At 41.0% G+C, this 20,217-nt stretch overlaps 1 protein-coding gene across 5 annotated transcripts in view; it reads right to left on the minus strand.

The window, feature by feature from the left end:
* Window positions 1-3,178: 3,178 nt before the first annotated feature.
* Parp9 (poly(ADP-ribose) polymerase family member 9) overlaps window positions 3,179-20,217 on the minus strand; it is a 38,618-nt gene continuing 21,579 nt past the window's right edge. For 4 of the 5 annotated variants that reach the window (XM_038346268.1, XM_038346266.1, XM_038346270.1 and 1 more), the window contains exons 7-12: window positions 19,741-19,959; window positions 14,587-14,644; window positions 10,803-11,189; window positions 7,489-7,625; window positions 5,607-5,781; window positions 3,179-3,986 (exon numbers count right to left, since the gene is read on the minus strand). In XM_038346268.1, coding sequence (XP_038202196.1) covers window positions 3,592-3,986; window positions 5,607-5,781; window positions 7,489-7,625; window positions 10,803-11,189; window positions 14,587-14,644; window positions 19,741-19,959 — 1,371 coding nt within the window. In that variant the 3' untranslated portion in view covers window positions 3,179-3,591. The remainder of the gene's footprint in view (window positions 3,987-5,606; window positions 5,782-7,488; window positions 7,626-10,802; window positions 11,190-14,586; window positions 14,645-19,740; window positions 19,960-20,217) is intronic. The other variant, XM_038346269.1, reaches the window with a different exon arrangement.

Raw genomic sequence — 20,217 nt, forward strand, 5'->3', positions numbered from 1 at the left:
TGAGTTTGTGGGCTTTCTGGGGGTAGCATTTTTGTTGAATTCTAATTTTAATCCATGGTGATCTGATAAGACACAGGTGGTTACTAATATTTTTTGTAACTGTGGAAGTTTGCTTTGTTACCAAGTATATGGTTAATTTTTAAAAAGGTTCCATGAGCCACAGAGAAGAAGGTATATTCTTTCCTATTTGGGTGGAATGTTCTACAGATGTCTGTTAAGTCCATTTGGTTCATTACCTCCATTAAGTCTTTCAATTCTCTGTTAGGTTTCTGTCTGATTGACCTGTCCATTGGTGAGAGAGGAGTGTTGAAGTCTCCTACTATTAGTGTATGTGGTTTGATGGCTGCCTTGAGTTCTAGAAGAGTTTCTTTTACATAAGTGGGTGCTTTTATATTAGGGGCATAGATATTCAGGATTGAGACTTAATTCTGAAGGATTTTTCCTGTTATGAGTATAAAGTGTCCCTTTCCATCTCTTCTGATTGACTTTAGTTTGAAGTCAACTTTGTTAGAAATTAGTATGGCCACACCGGCTTGTTTCTTAGGTCCATTTGCTTGATAAACCTTTTCCCAACCCTTTACTCTGAGTAGGTGTCTGTCTTTGTGGTTGAGGTGTGTTTCTTGTAAACAGCAGAATGTCCTGTTTTCGTATCCAATCTCTTAGCCTGTGCCTTTTTTTTTTTTTTTTTTTTTTTTTTTTTTTTGGTTTTTCGAGACAGGGTTTCCCTGTAGTTTCTAGAGCCTGTCCTGGAGCTAGCTCTTGCAGACCAGGCTGGCCTCGAACTCAGAGATCCGCCTGACTCTGCCTCCCGAGTGCTGGGATTAAAGGGGTGCACCACCACCGCCCGGTTTAGCCTGTGCCTTTTTATAGGTGAATTGAGTCCATTGATATTAAGTGATATTAATGACCAGTGGTTGTTAACTCCGGTCATCTTTTTTTGTAGTAGAGTTTGTGTGTTTCCCTTCTTCTAGTTGTGCTGGTGAAGGGTCGCTAGATGCCTGAGTTATTGTGGGCATTGTTGGACTCCTTGGTTTGTGATTTTCCTTCTATTACTTTCTGCAAGGCTGGATTTGTGGCTGTGTATTGTTTAAATCTGTTTTTGTCCTGGAATATCTTGTTTTCTCCATTGATGGTGAATGCTAGCTTTGCTGGGTATAGTAGTCTGGGCTTGCATCCATGTTCCCTTGGTGTCTGTCTGTAGCGCATCTATCCAAGACCTTCTGGCTTTTATGGTTTCCAGTGAGAAGTCAGGTGTAATTCTGATAGGTTTCCCTTTATATGTTACTTGACCTTTTTCCTTTGCAGCTCTTAATATCTGTTCTTTATTCTGTATGTTTTGTGTTTTGATTATTATATGGCATGGGGATGCTTTCTTTTAATCCAGTCCATTTGGTGTTCTGTAGGCTTCTTGTAGCTTCATAGGAATATCCTTCTTTAGGTTGGGGAAATTTTCTTCTATAATTTTGTTTAATATATTTTCTGGGCCTTTGAGTTGTAATTCTTCTCCTTTTTCTACCCCAATTATTCTTAAGTTTGGTCTTTTCATGGTGTCCCAGATTTCTTGGATGTTTTGTGTTAAGAATTTGTTGGATTTGTTTTGTTCTTTACTCTGTGAGTTTATTTCCTCTATAGTATCTTCAGAGTCCGAGATTCTTTCTTCCATCTCTTGTATTCGGTTGGAAATACTTGTCTCTGAAGTTTCTGTTCATTTACTCAGAATTTACATTTCCAGTCTTCCCTCGGATTGTGTTTTCCTCATTACCTCCATTTCATTTTTCAGGTCTTGTACTGTTTCCCTTACCTGTTTGATTGCTTTTTCTTGTTTTTCTTGGGTATCTTTGAGAGATTTATTTATTTTGTCTACCTTTTTGTTTGTCATCTCCATTTCTTTATGGCAGTTTTTTACCTCCTGTTTAAGGTCCTCTATTATTTTCATAAAGTACTGTTTAAGGTCGATTTCTTCTATTTCTTCTGGAGTAGGGTGTTCAATTCTTGTTGTTTTGGGATGACTGGATTCTGGTGATGTCATGTTGCCTTTCAGATTGTTGGAGGAGTTCTTGCATTGGTGCCTGCCCATCTCTTCCTTCAAATGGAGCTAAGAGAGACTTGGTGACTTGTTCCAATCCTTGCTCTGACTGAATCTGGGTGGATCTCCTCAGTGCCAGAACAGGAGCTATTCCTTGCAGCACAATCTGAAGGAGCCCACACTCCCTTGCCGGGCTCCTCAGACCTGCCTGGAGGGCAGCCTCTCCCCCCTCTGGTTAGGAGGCCTTGGTACAGGGTCACGACACTTGAATACACTAGGGAAGGCCGTCCAGATGGGACTCCACAGCACTGAATCAGGGATTCCTGGTAGCTGAGGGAAGCCTCCTAGATGTGTCTTTCGGTTTTAAGATCTGGTGTCTTTGCTCCCAGATGTGTCTTCTGGTACGAATATCTGGTGTCTTTGCTCCCAGATGAGTCTTCTGGGGCTAGTATCCGGTGTCTTTGCTCCCAGAGGTGTCTTCTGGTCCTCCTATATGTGTCTTGTGGTCCTCCCAGATGGGTCTTCTGGTCCTAATATCCAGTGTCTTTGCTGGCCAGGGAGTTCCGGAGAGGGCCTACCTTGCCGCACAGGCAGGCTATTGAAACAAAGAAACTCCCGCCCACGGTTGCAGTCCCTAAGCAGTCCCAGCGCCCTGATCGGGCTGAGCTGGAGATGTTATGAACCCTCTGTTATCCTCCTTTAGTCACGCCTAATTATGTTTGTTCACGTGTCCATCTCTGCCTTTATGATTATTCAGGATAAAGGGTTTTGAGGGTAGTTGTCTTGCTTGGCATGCACAAAGTGACTGAAGCACTTGTAGTGATCAGTAAATGCTTGGTGAATTAAGCCACATGGTGGATGAATGGCATTGATTTTTGTTTGTTTGGGTTGGTTTTGGGTTTTTTTTTTTTTTTTTTTTGAGCAGGGAGGGTGGATGTTTTGTTTTTCTAGACAGGGTTTCTCTGGCAAACCAGGCTGGCCTTGGACTCAGAGACCTACCCTGCCCCTGCCTTGCTGAGACTAAAGGTGTGCACAGCCACACCCAGCACTGAGTGGCATTGTTTGATATCACTGTATCCAAACTGAGTAGCAGTCTTTTGATGCCCTTCCAGTTTGCATTATTTCATTTCACACATAACTACTCAAAACCAGTTACTCAGACAAAAGTGATTTATTTGAATTTCCAAAGTACTTTATAAAATCATATAGAAAATCTAAAATCATGCCATTGTCCTATTTTATACTATCATCATTTTAATTGGCTTGAGTTACTTACTAGGAAAAAACATCTTTTGTTATATGTAAAATATTATTGCTGTTACCAATAGGAAAGGAGATGAAGGATGTCAAGGAGAAGAGACAGTCAAGAACAAGTTTTAGTTGGCATCTGTCCATCCCAAACCCAGAGGTGAAGAAGGCAGTAAGTTGCTAGTATGTGGTAGGTGCCATGAGTAACCCAGTCATTCTGAACAGTTAATTTGTTATGTTCAAGCCACTCTTCAAGTCACCAACAGTCATTGTTTCAATTTACCCAGAGCCTGCTGTCTGTTAAAATGACATAGAGATTACACAGAGCTGCCATTTGAGACCTCCCTCCATGAGAGTGGGGAGGAGGCCATCTCTAGTTCTGATGAGTCGTCCTGTCCCCACATCTGATGCTGTGACAATGTCCTATCCTGTGTACAAATCCACAAATACTGGGGTATCGCCTGGGTGCCACTAAAAACAACAATGGTTTCAGGGTTGGAAACATTGTCAACCACGCTGTCATGAGCATCTAAGGCTCCAGGACTCAGTGGTGGTGGGGTTATACTTAAATTATTACCCTGACAAAAAGAGCCTGTGAGCACTTCTGCCTCAAACACATATATTAATTTATCAGTACTAGAGGTTTTCTTGACTTTGTCTGCTAGTTTTTTAAGGCTTTTGGTGAAATATATGCCGGTTCCATAAACTGGGTCTGAAAGAGAAAAAAAAAATATGTTATAATAGATTATGTTTATTTGTGTGCTAATATATTTTCTCTCTAGACCTTCACATAATTACCTCCATGCTAAATTGCTTCCTACACTATCACTGATACCATCAACAATAGTTTGACATTAGAATATATCATTAAAATTTACACAGAAGTCACTAGCTTTCAAAGTAATTTCACATTGATTAGATTAAATTAATCTGTAATTTGGATAATATCATTTACAGTATGAAAATGTAAGATTCAGACAAATTCTGACTCAAGTCATTATTAACCAGGCAGTTAGCAGCAGTAAGGAAGTCTGTTCTTAAAACACTGGCTGGCTACAGAAGCCTCAAATAAGTATCAAGGCAAACAGACTCTATAGGAAGACCTTGTCTCAAACAGCAAAACAACAGAAATGAAAACAAACAAACCCAAACCTTCCAAAACTGTTCAGTCGCCCTTTACTGTAGAGGAACTAAATGCAGTTTAGTGACATGTATTAGCATCACAAAGATGTGGGTCACTCCTCAGCACTGAAAATAAATAACCCCATGTAGAGGTGAATGAACACACGAAAACTTTGAAGCTGTGTTGCCATTCCTTCCTTCTTTATCCCTTCTATACTGAACCAAATGCTGACATAGGCTCTAGAGCAGCCCTGGAAAGTAGAAATGCAATACAAGCTCCCTATTCCTGTTGAGCGGCACAAGGTAAGTAACTGTTCTGTGTTTTTCCTCTCCTTTTTTTTTTTTTTTTTTTTTTTTTTCAGCTTTGGAGCCTGTCCTGGAACTAGCTCTTTTATTTATTTATTTATTTATTTATTATGTATACAACATTCTGTCTTGATGTATGCCTGTATGCCAGAGGAGGGCGTCAGATCTCAATACAGATGGTTGTGAGCCACCATGTGGTTGCTGGGAATTGAACTCAGAACCTCTGGAAGAGCAGCCAGTGCTCTTAACTTCTGAGCCATCTCTCCAGCCCCCTCCTCTCCTCTTTCAAAATGGGAGCCATTACTACACTTTTCCCAATCCTTTACATATCATTAGCTAATGACAGAGAGGGCACTTCACCTGCAAGACTATACCTGATTCATTCACAGGAAATAGAGGAAGAAAGGGCTAGGCATGGTGGTACTTGCCATTAATCCTGGTTTACTAGGGAGGGAAGGCAGAGGCAGGCAGAACTCTCAGTTACAGGTCAGCCAGGACTACATAGACTCTGTCTTATAAACAAAATAATACAAAAACAACAAATCAGGGGTGGGTGCAAAACAAGTTTCTTAAATGTAAGTAAATATGCTTCGAACTAAGGAATGGGGTTGGTTCTGATAATTGTGTTGAGACGAAAAGGGCAAAGCAGTGACACTCCAAGGTGCTCTCTGCAGGCGGAACACAGACAAGAATGAGATTAAACCTGAACCACAGATCCTGCTGTTCACACTTGCATCAAGTATCACCCACTAACAAAGGATAAAATATCAACCATTTCCAAAAGACTTCACCTCTAAAGGCCAGTGACAAAGGATCCCTCCCCACAGCCATACACTGATGCCTGCTTGCCCTGCCCATGCAGGCAGCCTTGAGGATGAGCCCCAACGATGAGTCCAATACCTACCAAAAGGTGTTGTGTACAGTCTGTGAAAGCCGACTCTGCATACCACATTGCAAAACTGATATGGGACCTGCTGGAACAACCTTTGGCTCCCAGATCCCCTCGGTGTTCTCCCTTCCATCATTTTCTTCTTCTCTTGGAAGGCATTCTTGAGCACACTATTTTGTATCTGTGCCACCTATAAGAAAAAAAGAACTGAATTGGTCTGAAAAACAGCTACTTTAATTTGTCTGCTGTACTACTTAGAAACTACATGTGCTATGTGCATGGAATACATGCATTTTGCTTTTTTAACTTTCTCCTAATTTGGCTTCTCTCCAAAATCTACCCCCTTTTCAGTAAGTGCATTTAATAAAGTTAGTTGTATGCCTACAATCCCTGAAAAAGAGTCAGGAGGATCAGAAAGGGATTAAGGACAATCTCAGCTACACAGTAAGTATGAAGCTAGTCTGGGATATATAAGACTCTGTCTCAAAAAAAAAAAAAAAGTAACAACAAAAATCACAGGCTTCGGAAATGGCTTAGTTCTTTGGTAAAGTGCTTGATTTGAAAGCATGAGGACCTGAGTTCTCTCCAGAATCTACATTTTAAAAAGACAAGCATTGTGTCATGAGCTTGTGATCCCAGTACTGGGGAGGGAGCAGGTCTGTGGGGCTCACTAGCTAGCCAACCTAGCCTACTTAGTTCCAAGTAAAAGTGAGAGATCTGCCTTAGTCACTGTTCTAGTGCTGTGAAGAGACACCATGACCAAGGCCAACTGATAAAGCTAACTGGGGGCTTGCTTACAGTTTTAGAGGATTAGTCCATCCATGATCATCATAGAAAGAAGCAGACAGGCACAAGCTAGAGCAGTAGCTGAGAGCTCTACACCCCAATTCATACACAGAGGGCAGAGAGAGTGAGACACTCAGCCTGGCATGGACTTTTGAAACCTCCAAGTTCACCTCCAGTGACACATCTCCTCCAGTAAGCTCACACCCACTAAAACTTCCTTCTGGTTAGTTCCACTAACCAGAGACCAATTATTCAAACACATGGGCCTATGAGGGCCATTCTCATTTGAACCACCACAGGCCTTGTCTCAAAAGACAAGGTGAGCTGTGGAAGATGAGTATCCTAAGGAAGGACAATAGCCAAGGTTCTCTGGCCTCCACATGTTAGAAACATCAGATTGTCAGAGCTCAGGTAGTTTAGGCACTGACATGCCCCCACCCCCTTTCCTTCATTTCCTTTTCATGGTTTCTTTTATAGCTAGACAACTGAGAAAGATTGTGAATGAGACCCCAGTCAATGGGGAAGGACACAGTCGCCCCTGTGTTAGATATAAACCAAGAACTCCCCACCAGTCTTCCTGCTCTTCCACTTTCTGAGTAGCACACCCTGCTAATTAGAAGTCAAGTTTGCCTTGTTAAGACACTTTCATTGGAGAAGCCTTTATTTCAATAGCATACACATACCAGGCAGGTATAGCCTGCTACACACAACAAATCCACTGTGTAATAAGTATGTGCCAGTCACTAGTACTGAAATGACCAACAATGCCGACATAGTACATGTCCCATTAAAGCTAATGGTTTGTGAGACAAAAATAGGTAAACAATCGTAGCACAGTGGACTAAGCACTATGTGCTTTCCACTGTTGTGGTCACTGGCAGGTAGACCACCTGCTCTTGAATCTTGATTTTTCTGGTTCTGTAGGTCTTGACGTCATTTCTATCTCCTGATTCCAACTACACCCTCAGGCATGAATTCCCAGCCGGTCTTACTCAGACCCCAGGTGACTGACCGGCTACCTGCCTGAGAGTCCTTGACAGGTGAATTTTTATTTTGGCTATAGAACAAATCAACAGCAAAGTGAACCAGAGCCTCCCTTGATTAGGTATACCTTCACAACCCACAGGCCACACTTCTCAAACTGTCTCTTTCGGTCCTCAAGTTCCTGAGATAAAGGTACTGGGTAACGAAGATATGTGTGAAAATCCTCCATTTCATCCAGTATTCCTTGCTGATTGGTCCACTGTCCTAAAAATGAGTAAGACAAATCCTTGAGGAGATTCGATTAAACAATTTCTTGCTGGGCAGTGGTAGCACATGCCCTTGGGAGGCAGAGGCAGACGAATCTCAGAGTTCAAGGCCAGCCTGATCTACAGAGTGAGTTCTGGGATAGTCAGGGCTATACAAAGAAAAACTGCCCTATGAAAAGGAAATCTAAAAATGTGGCAGATGGGCCCATTGAAAGCATATGCTCCTGCTGTTTAGAGCATGCACGAAGAGCTGTACCAGGCACCCAGGAGCTGTTTCTGCTTCAAACAAACAGAAACCCTTGCTCTTCACTGGGCCCTGGCACATATCTAAAACAAGGCAGAAGCCTGCCACCTCTGCCTGCAAGTCTCTTTTACTTCAGGCCTAAGTGCATAGGCGTATCAGTTAATAAGGAGTGTCAGTCTATTTAACCTATTTTAAGATTGAAAGCACCTTAACCTTTAGTTACCTTGGAGTCCAGGGACCACAAGGCCTTCCAGGCAGGAGAGGCCACTTCCATGGTTAGAACAGCTGTCTACGATGGAGACAGATCTTATAGAGTCCAGTTTAGTCCCCCACCATAGATGACTGTGATTAAAAATGATCAATTTATGAGACCATCTTGCAGGACCCTGAGCTGAGGTAATGATGGGCAGGAAAAGCCTTGACAAGGACTGCTTGCTTTCTCTGCCTACCCTCAGAGTGTTTTTTTAAAGATTTATTTTCCTTTTATGTGCATGGATGTTTGCCTGCATGCATTATTTGTGCAACGTGTGTTATTCATTACATGCAGAGACCAGAAGAGAGCATCAGATACTCTAGAACTGGAGTTAATAGATTGTTAGTGACCATGTAAACGTTTGTAAACCAAACCCAGGTCCTCTGAAACTCAAAATCAAGTGCTCTTAATTGCTGAGCCATGTCACCAGTCCCCAATTCATCCTTTAATTAAACCTAAAACTCACATAAATAATCAGAAGAGGAAATGGGAGGTGCTGGGACCCTTTATTGCTTCCTCTTCCCAATGTGAACAGATGAAATCTTTCTCTGTCACTACTCCTATCCCTGATTTTTACTGGGAAGGGTGGCTGAGCTGAGCCTCCTGGGGCTGCAGAGGCTGACCTTCTGCCCTAAAGCTGTTCTAAAATATGATACACTAAGTTATGGGGTGAAATGGATGTGTGATGAATTTGTTCTTGGTGAGTTGGGTCCTGAGACTTCAAAAATGGGAAGAGGAGCATTAATTATACTTTTCCACTTAATTCCACTTAATTCGTTTTTAAAAAAAAATCACATTTATTTGTTTCTGTGGATGTGGGTATGTGCTGGTCCCCATGGGTATGGAAGAGAAGGCAGCTTATGGAAGCTGGTTCTTTTACACCACATGAGTCCTAGGGACTGAACTCAGGTCAGACGGCAAATACTTTTACCTACTGAGCCATCTTGCTGGCCGTCAAAGTGGCATTTTAAATGAGACAATAGCTTAGTTGGCTGTAGGACTCACAAAGGGTCTCTCTTGGCCCAAGTGCCCACAGTTACTCTAATGAGTTTAATTACACTGACTGAGAGGTACTTGGGTATATATCTCACCATACCAGTGGTACTTTTGTTGGTGACAGAGTTCAAAATAGCAATTTTAGTGAATGAAATGCTGCCAGCAATATATAAATGTAATGAAACTCAAGGTAAGTAGTAAGATAGAACATATCTACATTTAATGCTGCATTTGCACAATTGAGCATGTTGGGTTTTTGTGGTGTTTTGGTTTTTGGTTTTTTCCACTCCATAGCTCTAGCTAAAGGCTTTCTGTGTAATTACCTCTTAAGACAATCATGTCATCACAAGTAAATCCAATGGAATGTGCTTCTATTTATCAATTAACAACTCTGACAGTAGAGAGACAAAACACAATTTATCAAAGCATTAGGACCTGAGCTGAACATGGTGGCTCACATCTGTAATCCCAGCACTTGGGAGGCTGAGGCAGGAGGACTGTCCTGATTTCAAAGCCCACCTGGGATACACAGTGAGTTGCTGGACAGCCTGAGTTACAGTAGACCTTATCTCAAAACTAAAACAAAAGAAGGTTAGGCAAGGGGCAGAAACCTGTAATCTCAGCACTCCAGAGCTAGAGGCAAGAGAACGAAGAGTTCAAGGCCATCCTTAGGTACTTGAGTTTAGGACTTGCTTGGGCTACTTGAGATCTTTGCTTTAAAAAACAAACAAACAAACAAACAAAAAACTGAATAGAGCTGATGGAAATATGAACTTGGAGCAGCTATGGCTGCCCGCACAAGGCCTGCATACAACCAAGCCAGTCAAAATTGTGCGTGTGTAGGGGAGGGCTGCAGGAACTGCCACTTCTAACTAAGGAACTATGGGTATTTGGGCTGCAGTCTGATAGGTTGCTCGCACTTCATTCCATTGAACAGCACTACATTCATGTGTCTATGAAGGCTTCAATAGGACTCCATGGGTTTAAAAATAGGACATAGAGTTAGAAGGGAAATATGGGGCAGGCCTAAGAGGAGCTGGAGCAGAGAAATGGGCTGAATATGATCAAAATACATAACTATATACATGTATTAAAATATCAAAGAATAAAATATTTACATCCCCAATCACAAGAAGTGAATGATCTAACACTGAACCTGAATGGCTTTTTTTTTTTTTTCCTCTCTCAGGCTGTTACTCCACAAATACGAGTACACTCATGACCAGAAGTAACTGTTAGGAGGGCTGATGCTTTTGTTTCAAGACAGGGTCTTATGTAGACCAAGTTGGTCTCCAATTCACTCTGTAACTGAGGGTAGTCTTCAGAGACTACCTGATCCTCCTGTCTCTGTCTCCCATGTGCTGGGATTACACCTGGCTTTGGGGGAATCAGGGTTCACTGTTTTTCTCCTTTCTGCTTCTGTTCCATCTCTTCTCTCTGCGGAGATCTTTGCCCTGACTTAGCAAAAACACTGCCAGCACCAACATCCTTCATCAGAAGGACACTTACTTGAATTTAAGAAATTTTTCCTCTTTTAATTTTATTTATTTATGTTGATATAGTCACCGTACATAGCTCTGGCTGGCCTGGAACTCGCACAGATACACCTTGAAGGTGCTGGGCTGAAAGCTGTGTGCCACGATGCCTAGCAAGAGCTTTGACCTTGGTATGCAATTACTCACCTAACAAGCCCCGAAGACTTTTCTCCTTTTTTCTTGCCACTTCTTCCTGAACTTCACACAGCATGCCTTCAATATGCATGACAGCTTCAATTAGGTCAGCCTGGGCACCCCTAATCTTCAGAGTTGCCTTTTGTGGACTGACAGTCTCTAAGATCTGGACACCTGAGGTTGTCTGGAGCTGAGACAGCCTGTCATGCTCTTTTTTCCCAAGGTAGAGAATGTGGTTGTTCTCAATGATGTGGCAGTCCTCAGAAGTCAACAACCTTTCAATCCATTTTTTGGCCTCACACATTTCTTCCACTTTTACACCCGTCAGACTGATGGCAGAGGATCCAGCTTCAAGTCCACGTCTCTGCTCCCCTCTGATCTGCTGCGGGACTGAAACAACTATCAAAAACAATTATAGAAGGCATCACAGCCACTGTTGGCCCCAAGGCTGTCACCACCACTCTCAACAAGAGCAGCTAAGACCTATCTGTAAAAGCTATAAAGGAAGTCTACATGAACAGCTCATGGCTGGCCTCCTTATAAACACACCAGCTAGCTTAGAAGACAACGAATTTATTGTATCTACCCTCTGCTGTGTGTAATTTGTCAATTCATAAGTAAGTTTACCTATTCTCACCTGCCAAGTGGAATATCCTTAGCCTCTTGCTCCTACCAGACTTAAAATCAAACACCTAAAGCTACAGAATTCAAGGAATAAAATATACTTTTTAAAAACAAAAACTGTCCAGGCAGTGGTGGCGCACACCTTTAATCCGAGCACTCAGGAGGCAGGGGCAGTCAAATCTCTGAGTTTGAGGTCAGCATGGTCTACAAAGTGAGTTCTAGGACATCCAGAGCCACACAGAGAAACCCTGCCTTGAGGGAAAAAAAGAAAGAAAAGCTGAGGTTGAGACTGGTAACATGTACTTGTAATCGCCACACTTGAGAGGTGGAGCCAAGATCATGAATACATGAAGGTTTTGAGGTCAACCTGGGCAATGTGAGAGCCTGTCTCAAAAATAAAATAGATGGTGGCTCTGAGAAGAGTCAGGAAAGGATTAAGGCAAATGCAATGTATGTAATTCTCAAAGAACTAATTATCACCTTAACTTTTAAAAAAGGTAGCAAGGGGCTGGAGAGTGGCTCAGCAGTTAAGAGCACTGGCTGCTCTTCCAGAGGACCCGGATTCAAGTCTCAGCACCATCTCTACAGCTCACAAGTTACTGTCTGTAACTTTGGTTCCCTCACACAGACACACATGCAGGCAAAACACTGATGTACAAGTAAAAAAAAGTAGCAAACTGGTAGGCAGCTAGGCAAAATATTCTACAGGTAGCAAATATAGCTTATACCTATGTGAAAAGATGCTTATCTTGACTTCAATTAGAGAAATGCACCATCACCCACAAGTTGGGTAAGAATTTGGCAGTTTAACAATATCAAGTGAGAAATCTATAGAGCAACTAGAACTCCTAAATATCTATGACATAAAATTGGGAACAGCATTCTTACGTAAGTTAAAACCAAAAACTTTTACAAAGCCCACATTCTGTTTTTTTTAAACAGCTGAGAGAGAGAAGAGAGACACAGAGAGCATTTCTTCAGATGTTCAGACTCAGTAGCAAGCACCTTTCCCACCAAGCCATCTTATATGTTCACATTGAAACTAACTGCCCAATGGAAATAACCTGATGCCCTTCAATGATGGAATATTACTGTACTGATGAAAAGAAATTACCTTTACCTGAGTCACAGAAACATATTCTGAGGGGAGACAAAGCAATCTGAGAACTACTCTAGACATTGTTCTAAGAGCTTTAAATATTTTATTTAAGCCATGCAACCGTTTGAGACAGGAACTATTTAGTTCATCATACAATTGATGTCACTTAAGATTCCCAGAGTCGTTGAGTAACTTGTGCATGGTTGTAGGACTAGTTAATCATGTCCACCAAGCTAGTGGGTGGGTGCATCTGACCCTAAAGTTACACAACTTTCCAGTAGTGATCCTCAAACAACAGAGTAGGGGCTGGAAAGATGGCTCAGTGGTGTAAAGGATCCAAGTTCAATTCCCACCACCCACATCAGGCAGCTCACAACCACCTCTAACTTTAGCTCCAAAGAGATCTCTGGACTCTGAAGGCAAAATGCACTTAGGCGGACATGCCTCTCTCCTCCCATAACTAAAGTTTTAAATAAGGACAATGGGTAGGTAGTATCTATCTTTCTACTGACGCTACAGCTGGGTGGTACCAGGAGCTCTGGAAAGCAACAGGACAGCACTAGAAGGAAGGAGCAAGGGAGATGAGTTGAAATAAGGGCCAATGTTTAAGACAACAGAAGTGAAAAGGGAATTTTAATTGGAGTATACTTTTTGCTGTTTTAAATACTTATTTGGGAATTTACATTACTTTCTGGAAAGACACAAAAACCATACATAGTAGTACTTCCTTGAGCCATCATTATTAGGAGAGAATAATTACTTCAGACAACTAAATTGTTCAAATCACTAACGGCAACTTTTCTAAGCACTAAAATGCATTCAATTAACTATTTATTATATAAATATTCCTAATGAAAGCGTGCTTCTCTTTATCCCTGGCTAGTTTAATCTTTCCTTGATAATCGAAGAGAATCCGTATCAAACATTCTGAATGGCAATTATTTTCCTGTGGTTTCTAATTTTTTTTACAGATATTTTCAAGAACAATTGACTTAATCACAACCCTTGTCTCTGCGCTTCAGTTTGATGACATACAGAACTTTTACATCCCCTTTTTGCATTTGTGTCACCTAGAACTCCATCCCTTTCCTGTTCCTCTATATTCCATGTGGATTCCCAAAATTTATTTGTTGGCTCCTACTGGTTTGATTTATCTCAAGTGCTGCCCTCTCCCTCTACTGCTGGCTAATGGCAATCTTCCCATCCCAGAACTCACCTTAGAATTATTCTTGTCCATGCAGCCATTCTTGTTCACTCCCAGCCTGAAGGAATCTTTCCCTCTTCTACTCTACCTGAGGAGTCTGACCATGTGCCCTTTTTTATTTGTCTCCTGGAACTGGTTTAATGCTTTGTAATTTTAATTTACAAAACATTTTTTGATAATTGGAAATTATCAAAATATTGTCTATTATTTAAATTACAGTTCATGATTGCTCTCCCTTTCTGTGAATGTGCATACATGTCACATGTACTGTGGTATACATTTGGAGGTCAAAGGACAATTTGTGAGAGTCAGTTTTCTCCTTCTACTACGTGGGTTCCAGACTTGAACTCTGGCCAACAGTCTTGGCAGCAGGTAATCTCACCTGATTACACATCTCACCGGTTCATAGTCACCTATCGTGATCATCCTCACTTTACAGACAAATCTATATAGGCTCCTAAGACTCCCGAGACTCGTGACAGAGCTACCCTTCTGTACTTGCAGCACAACTGAGCCATTACACATTCCACCCAGTCCATTCACATTCCAGTGAAGGAGTGGAAGTCTGAGACAAAATTAATACCACCAGCATACACCATTCAATATTGGTTTAATCCATCAATCCCAGGAATCCAAAACCTAGCTCAGCGGTGAAATAAACTAGACAGTTCTTAAAGAGATCTGCTTGACTCTACACCAGAGTTGCTGAATCAGAATCTATAATCAGAATATATGGGCAGGCACCCCACCTTTCATGTAGCGCAGGATGGCCTCAAACTTGCTATCTAATGAGAATGACCTGAACTCCCGATTCTCCTGCCCCCACCCTGGTACAATGATGCCTGCAGGACTCTTAATTTCTCACTCACCACTGCTACTGCTGAGACTCAGCTCACTGGACCTCTTTGTCATTTCAGCACAAAAAGCCTAGAATGAACAGAGCAAAGCAGTCACAGGGAGGACAACGTTCCAGTAAAAATCTCTACCTGCACACACCACAGCACTCTTTCACAGTCCTTAGACCACAAGTAGGCTTTAGACAGCCCAAGAGAACAACATGAGCACAACAGCAGTTCTCAACCTGTGGGTGGAGACCCCTCTGGAGTCAAACATCAGTTACCTACATTATGAGTCACAACAGTAGCAAAACTACAGTTACGAAATAAAAAAGAAATAATTTTATGGCTGGGGGTCACCACAACATGAGGAACTGTATTAAAGGTCACAGGATCACTGTATTAGAACATCTGAGAAATGAATACAGGTAAAAATGAAAGAAAACCAAAACCTGGTAGGATTTAGGCAAAACATAAGCATTCATCCATTCAACAGGTATTAATGTAGGTACTGAATTAAAGCTCAAATAAAAATATAGATCACTTCTAAACATTATGAGCACAAACTGTTTTTATATGAGTTAATTATTGTAAAATACTTAAAATTGGATCTGACTCATAATGTATATCAATATGTTAGATATGTAATTATTGTTACAAGACAGTCTACAGGAAAAGAGACATTATCCAATACCTTTCTTTTTCAAATGTAATACAGTAGCAATAATTACTTTATTGAAAAATGATAATATGAGATAAAGACTAGATTTTGCTTTATCTGTACTTCAAAAATGTGTGTGTGTGTGTGTGTGTGTGTGTGTGTGTGTACAGGTTCTCACTGTCTCACTATGACTCACAATGTAGCCCTGGATGGCCTGTAACTCAGAGATCCTCTTTTTTTGAGGGGTTGATAGAGACAGGGTTTCTCTGTGTATCCCTGGTTGTCCTGGAAAAACTCTCTGTAGACCAAGTTGTCCTTAAAGTCATTCAGAGATCCACCTGCCTCTGCCTCCTGAGTGCTAGAATTAAAGGCATGCGCCAACAGACCAAACTAAAAATGAATTTTCTTAATCTTTAAAACATTTCCTAGCTGGGCAGTGGTGGCGTACACCTTTAATCCCAGCACTTGGGAGGCAGAGGCACTTAGATCTCTGAGTTTGAGATCAGCCTGGTCTATAAGAGCTAGTTCCAGAACAGGCTCTAAAGCTACAGAGAAACCCTGTCTTGAAAAACAAGAACAAAAACAAAAAATTTCCTTTATAAACTGTATTTGCAGCTTCTAGTCCCCCCTCCCCCGTGCCAGAGGGGGGAAAAGAAAAACAAAAAAACAAAAAACAAAAAACAAAAACAGAACAAATCCCTTAAACTAACCACATTTAGTTACCTGGAGAGGTTAAGACAGGGTTATTCCCTGTCATTCCCATCCAAGAACTTGGAAATAAACCAAATGAACTAACATTATCCACTAATAAACAGACTATAAAAGAGGCCATATACAAAATAAGTTAGCTTGTTCGTAATTCATCTTAGAAGTCGGGAGATGTTGCAAGGTTAGAAACACTTAGGGAAAGCTTTAACTGAAATGTGATAGAAAACTGAGAGGTGGAGCCAAAGGGCAAGGTGTGGCAGAGTTTTTCCAACTCTGCTCACTAGTGATGAATGAAGTAGGAGGTGATGTATGCTGTGAATATGTTTTACTGCCATTGGTTAATAAAGAAGCTGCTTTCAGTCAATGGCTTAACAGAATATAACCGGCTGAAAGAAATATAGAGAGAATAGACTGAGTTAGTTGGATGCCATGTAGCTGCCAGAGACAGATGCTAGAACCTTGCCAGTAAGCCACGACCTTAAGTAGTGCACAGATTAATAGACATGGGTTAGTTTAAGGTGTAAGAGCTAGCTAGAAAGAAACTTAAGCTATTGGCCAAGCAGTCTTGTAATTAATATAGTTTCTGAGTGATTATTTCAGGTCTGGGTGGCCAGGAATGAATGAGCAGCCTCCATCAATAGAATGGCATGTCAACATGCGCCAGATAAATCCACTTAAAACTTGAGAGAGTTTGGGAAGGAATTCTAGACCAAACAAACAAACAGATCAGTGCAGCTTCTTGCTCTGTTTTCTGGCTTGCTGCAATTCCTTTATGACAGGTCTTCCTGACTCAGCCTTGGCAAGGAAGGCTGTGCAGCATCCTTAAAAACAGAGGCTTCCTGGTTTGCCACAACAAACAGCTCTGACTCTTTCAGGAGGTCTGTTTATGAAGCATTTAAATAGGGTTTATGAGCAGTGTGTTCAAACTGCTTAGACCAGATATACAGCAGGTCTATGTCACCTGCTGTATATCTGGAACTAGGACGGTGTGCACGGCTCTCAGAGGCAGTGAACATGCCTCCACCATGTTGGACTGGGCAGAGCAAGCAGACCATGCCGAGGAGTTGGTCCTAGCTATACCCACTTAGGAATTAAAAAAAAAAGTTTTCCTGGTTAGAAAATAATTAAAGATGCACACACAATAAAGACAAATTCAGATGAAAAAGACCTCTAAATGGGTCACAGTGTTGGATAAATGTACAAGGCTTGAGAGAGAGCAAAAAGAGTATAGACAGTTATAAAAAGAAGTAAAGTCTTTAAAGAAACAACAAAAGTAATATAAAAGAGTACACACAGTCATAGATTCAAGGAGTAAAGATAAGATAAATATTAAACTTGTAGAAAAAGTAATAGAGTAATAAAAATAAGCCATGTAAAGATAGAATATACACAGAGTCTGGATTATGCATATTATTGTGTTTTCTTTGAATTTTTTGACTGTGAAGAAGCTAAGTACAGAGAGACATTTCACTGTATGGGCTGGTAAGCTGAACCAACTTATATATTTTAAAGTTATCTTGACTTCAAAATTTGGGCCTAAAGATTTGTTGCTTTGGAAAAGAGGTTCTGCTTTTGTTTCCACAGAAGATGAGAACTTGCGGATTCCTTCCAGACTAATATGGTTTGATGGACCAAGGCCTCCTGAAAGGTCGCTGTAAACACCCCCCAAAAATTACTTCATCCAACAAAAAGCAGGAAACAGTTTGGAGAGAACTACACCCAAATTCCCAAGTATTATTTATAAAAGTTTATTTACATTTAAAGGGGGATATGCTATAGAGATGATTACTTTGCATTGGTATGAATCTTGGTCTATTGATACAAATTTTAGGTCAAGTTTGTTATATGTATATTTCTGTTCTTGATTAAAGTATTGGTTATACAGCTCATTTAAAATGTAATGTATAATTAAGAAATACAGGTTAATAGGTAGTCATCTATAATAGTCAAGCTTGTAATCATGTTAGGTAGGTTTTCTAGATATATAGAGATATAGTTCAGTTAGATAATCTTCAAACCTTTCAAAGACCTACGGAATATGGCATTTAAAATGTTTTAAGAACTTAGGATTTTTCATGACAATGAGACAGGTCTGCTCCTGGCAGCACCAATTTACTTAAAGAGGAAGATGGACATCAAAGAGGCTCCTCATGGAGCTTGTTAGCCATTTGAGCAAGAAACTGCTCTTGCCTGAACTGCTTGACTGGACTTGCAGGACCCATAGAAAAATGACTGCTGAAGTTACCTAAAGAAGGTGAGACAGTCCTTTGGGGTTCCTGCTTCATTAAAGAGCCTACCAGACATTCTGCAGAACACAGAAGAAAGTGACTGACACACTGCTAATATAGATAACTGTTCTTTCTTGCTTCATGGAAAAGTCTGCCTGATACTATGGGCCAGTAGGTTGAAGATGGGTTCCCGCAATGTTACAGAAGAACTTTGGGTGACTGTCCAGGCAGTGAAATGTCTCTGTAAGTTCTAGAGTTTTGAAAGTTACTTACAATATACTTCCGGCTTACTTAGGTAATATATCCTTCTGGAGTCTTTGATGGAATTGAAGAATATATAGTTATATTTTCCCTAGTTATGATAAAAGATAAAGTAGATATGAATATTGTAACTGTAATTATTGCTTGATACCTGTTTTGTTATATGCAATTTTACTATGTTAAAGTTAAAACCTTTTTTAAAATTTAGACAGAAAAGGAGAGGTGATGTGGGAGGTGATGTATGCTGTGAATATGTTTTATTGCCATTGGTTAATAAAAAAGTTGTTTTCAGTCAATGGCTTAACAGAATATAGCCAGGCTGAAAGAGAGAAAGAGAGAGAGAGAGAGAGAGAGAGAGAGAGAGAGAGAGAGAGAGAGAGAGAGAGAGAGAGAGAGAGTTGGTGGAGTTAGTGAAACACCATATAGCTGCCACTGGAGACAGATGCTGGAACCTTGCCAGTAAGGCATGATCTTGTGGTGATGCACAGATTAATAGAAATGGGTTATTTTAAGATGTAAAAGGTAGCTAGAAAGAAGCTTAAGCTATTGGCCAAGGAATGTTGTAATATAGTTTCTGAGTGATTATTTTGGGGTCTGGGTGACCAGGAACAAACGAGTAGCCCCTGTCAACAGATGAACACCTGATCTGAGAGGTGGAGCCAAAGGGCAGGCTGTGACAGTATCCTTCCAGCTCTGTCCACTAGTGATGAACACCTGGCCTGAGAGGTGCCAACAGTGTGTTTTGCAGAGCTGTTTCTTATTCTGAGACAAAATGCCTGGCTGAGGTTAATACACAAGAAATATTTGCTAAATAACTTTTATATTTTTATAGATACTCAGCTCTACCCAGGACAAAAACCATCAAGAAATACCCCAAAGAGCCGGGCAGTGGTGGTGCACACCTTTCATCCCAGCACTCAGGAGGCAGAGGCAGGCAGATCTCTGTGAGTTGGAGGCCAAACTTGTCTATAAGAGCTTGTTCCAGGACAGCTAAGATTGTAACACAGAGAAACACTGTCTTGAAAATATAGAAAGAAATACCCCAAAGAAGGAGGAGGAGAGGAGGGAGAAAGAATCATCCCATACCAAAATAGGTTGCTATCCTTTATGGAACAGAGAGAATAAACACAACAGGAAAAGAGAAAAGCAAATCGTGAGCATGACTTTGATCGGGGTGAACTTTGCTCAGGGTGACATTTGGTCAAGGGTGAGTAATTTGCAGAAATTACCACATGTGGGATCCTAACCTAGCCCCTTAGACTAGAGATATTAATTAGACATTGGTGATGACTGAATGAATTGTAAGACATTTCCAAGAAGCTAACTCACCTTGTATGTCTCCTTATCTGCTGGAAATATCACAATCCTTACAGTCAGTGATTTCTTCGTGTACTCTTTGGCAAATGTTAAAATTTCATCTAACATTATCCTCACTGCTGAACTGCCCTCCATACCAATCCCTCCTGTCCCGAGAGCAGGAAAAGAAATGGAATTTACATATAGTTGAAGGCAGTTTTTCAGACAACTCTTCATTGCATCTTTCAATATCTGTAAGATAAATACAAGTTCAAGATCAACCTTTGAGTCTAAAATAAGAAACTGAGGCAACTAAACGCTACCTAGTGCATCTGAGCACTGTACCCTCTCCCAGTTATATAGCCTTGATTGTCCTCCCCATCTTAGGGAGCCAAGCATCAGTGTGCCACTCACCGGCCACTCCCAAGTCAACAGAGTCCCTGGCACTTTAAAGAAGGAGATGAAGACTAAATGAGGCAAAGAGTGTTCCTTCATGATTAAGTCTACTGT

Source organism: Arvicola amphibius, chromosome 10 (assembly GCF_903992535.2).
Source record: "Arvicola amphibius chromosome 10, mArvAmp1.2, whole genome shotgun sequence".
Taxonomy (NCBI): Eukaryota; Metazoa; Chordata; class Mammalia; order Rodentia; family Cricetidae; genus Arvicola; species Arvicola amphibius.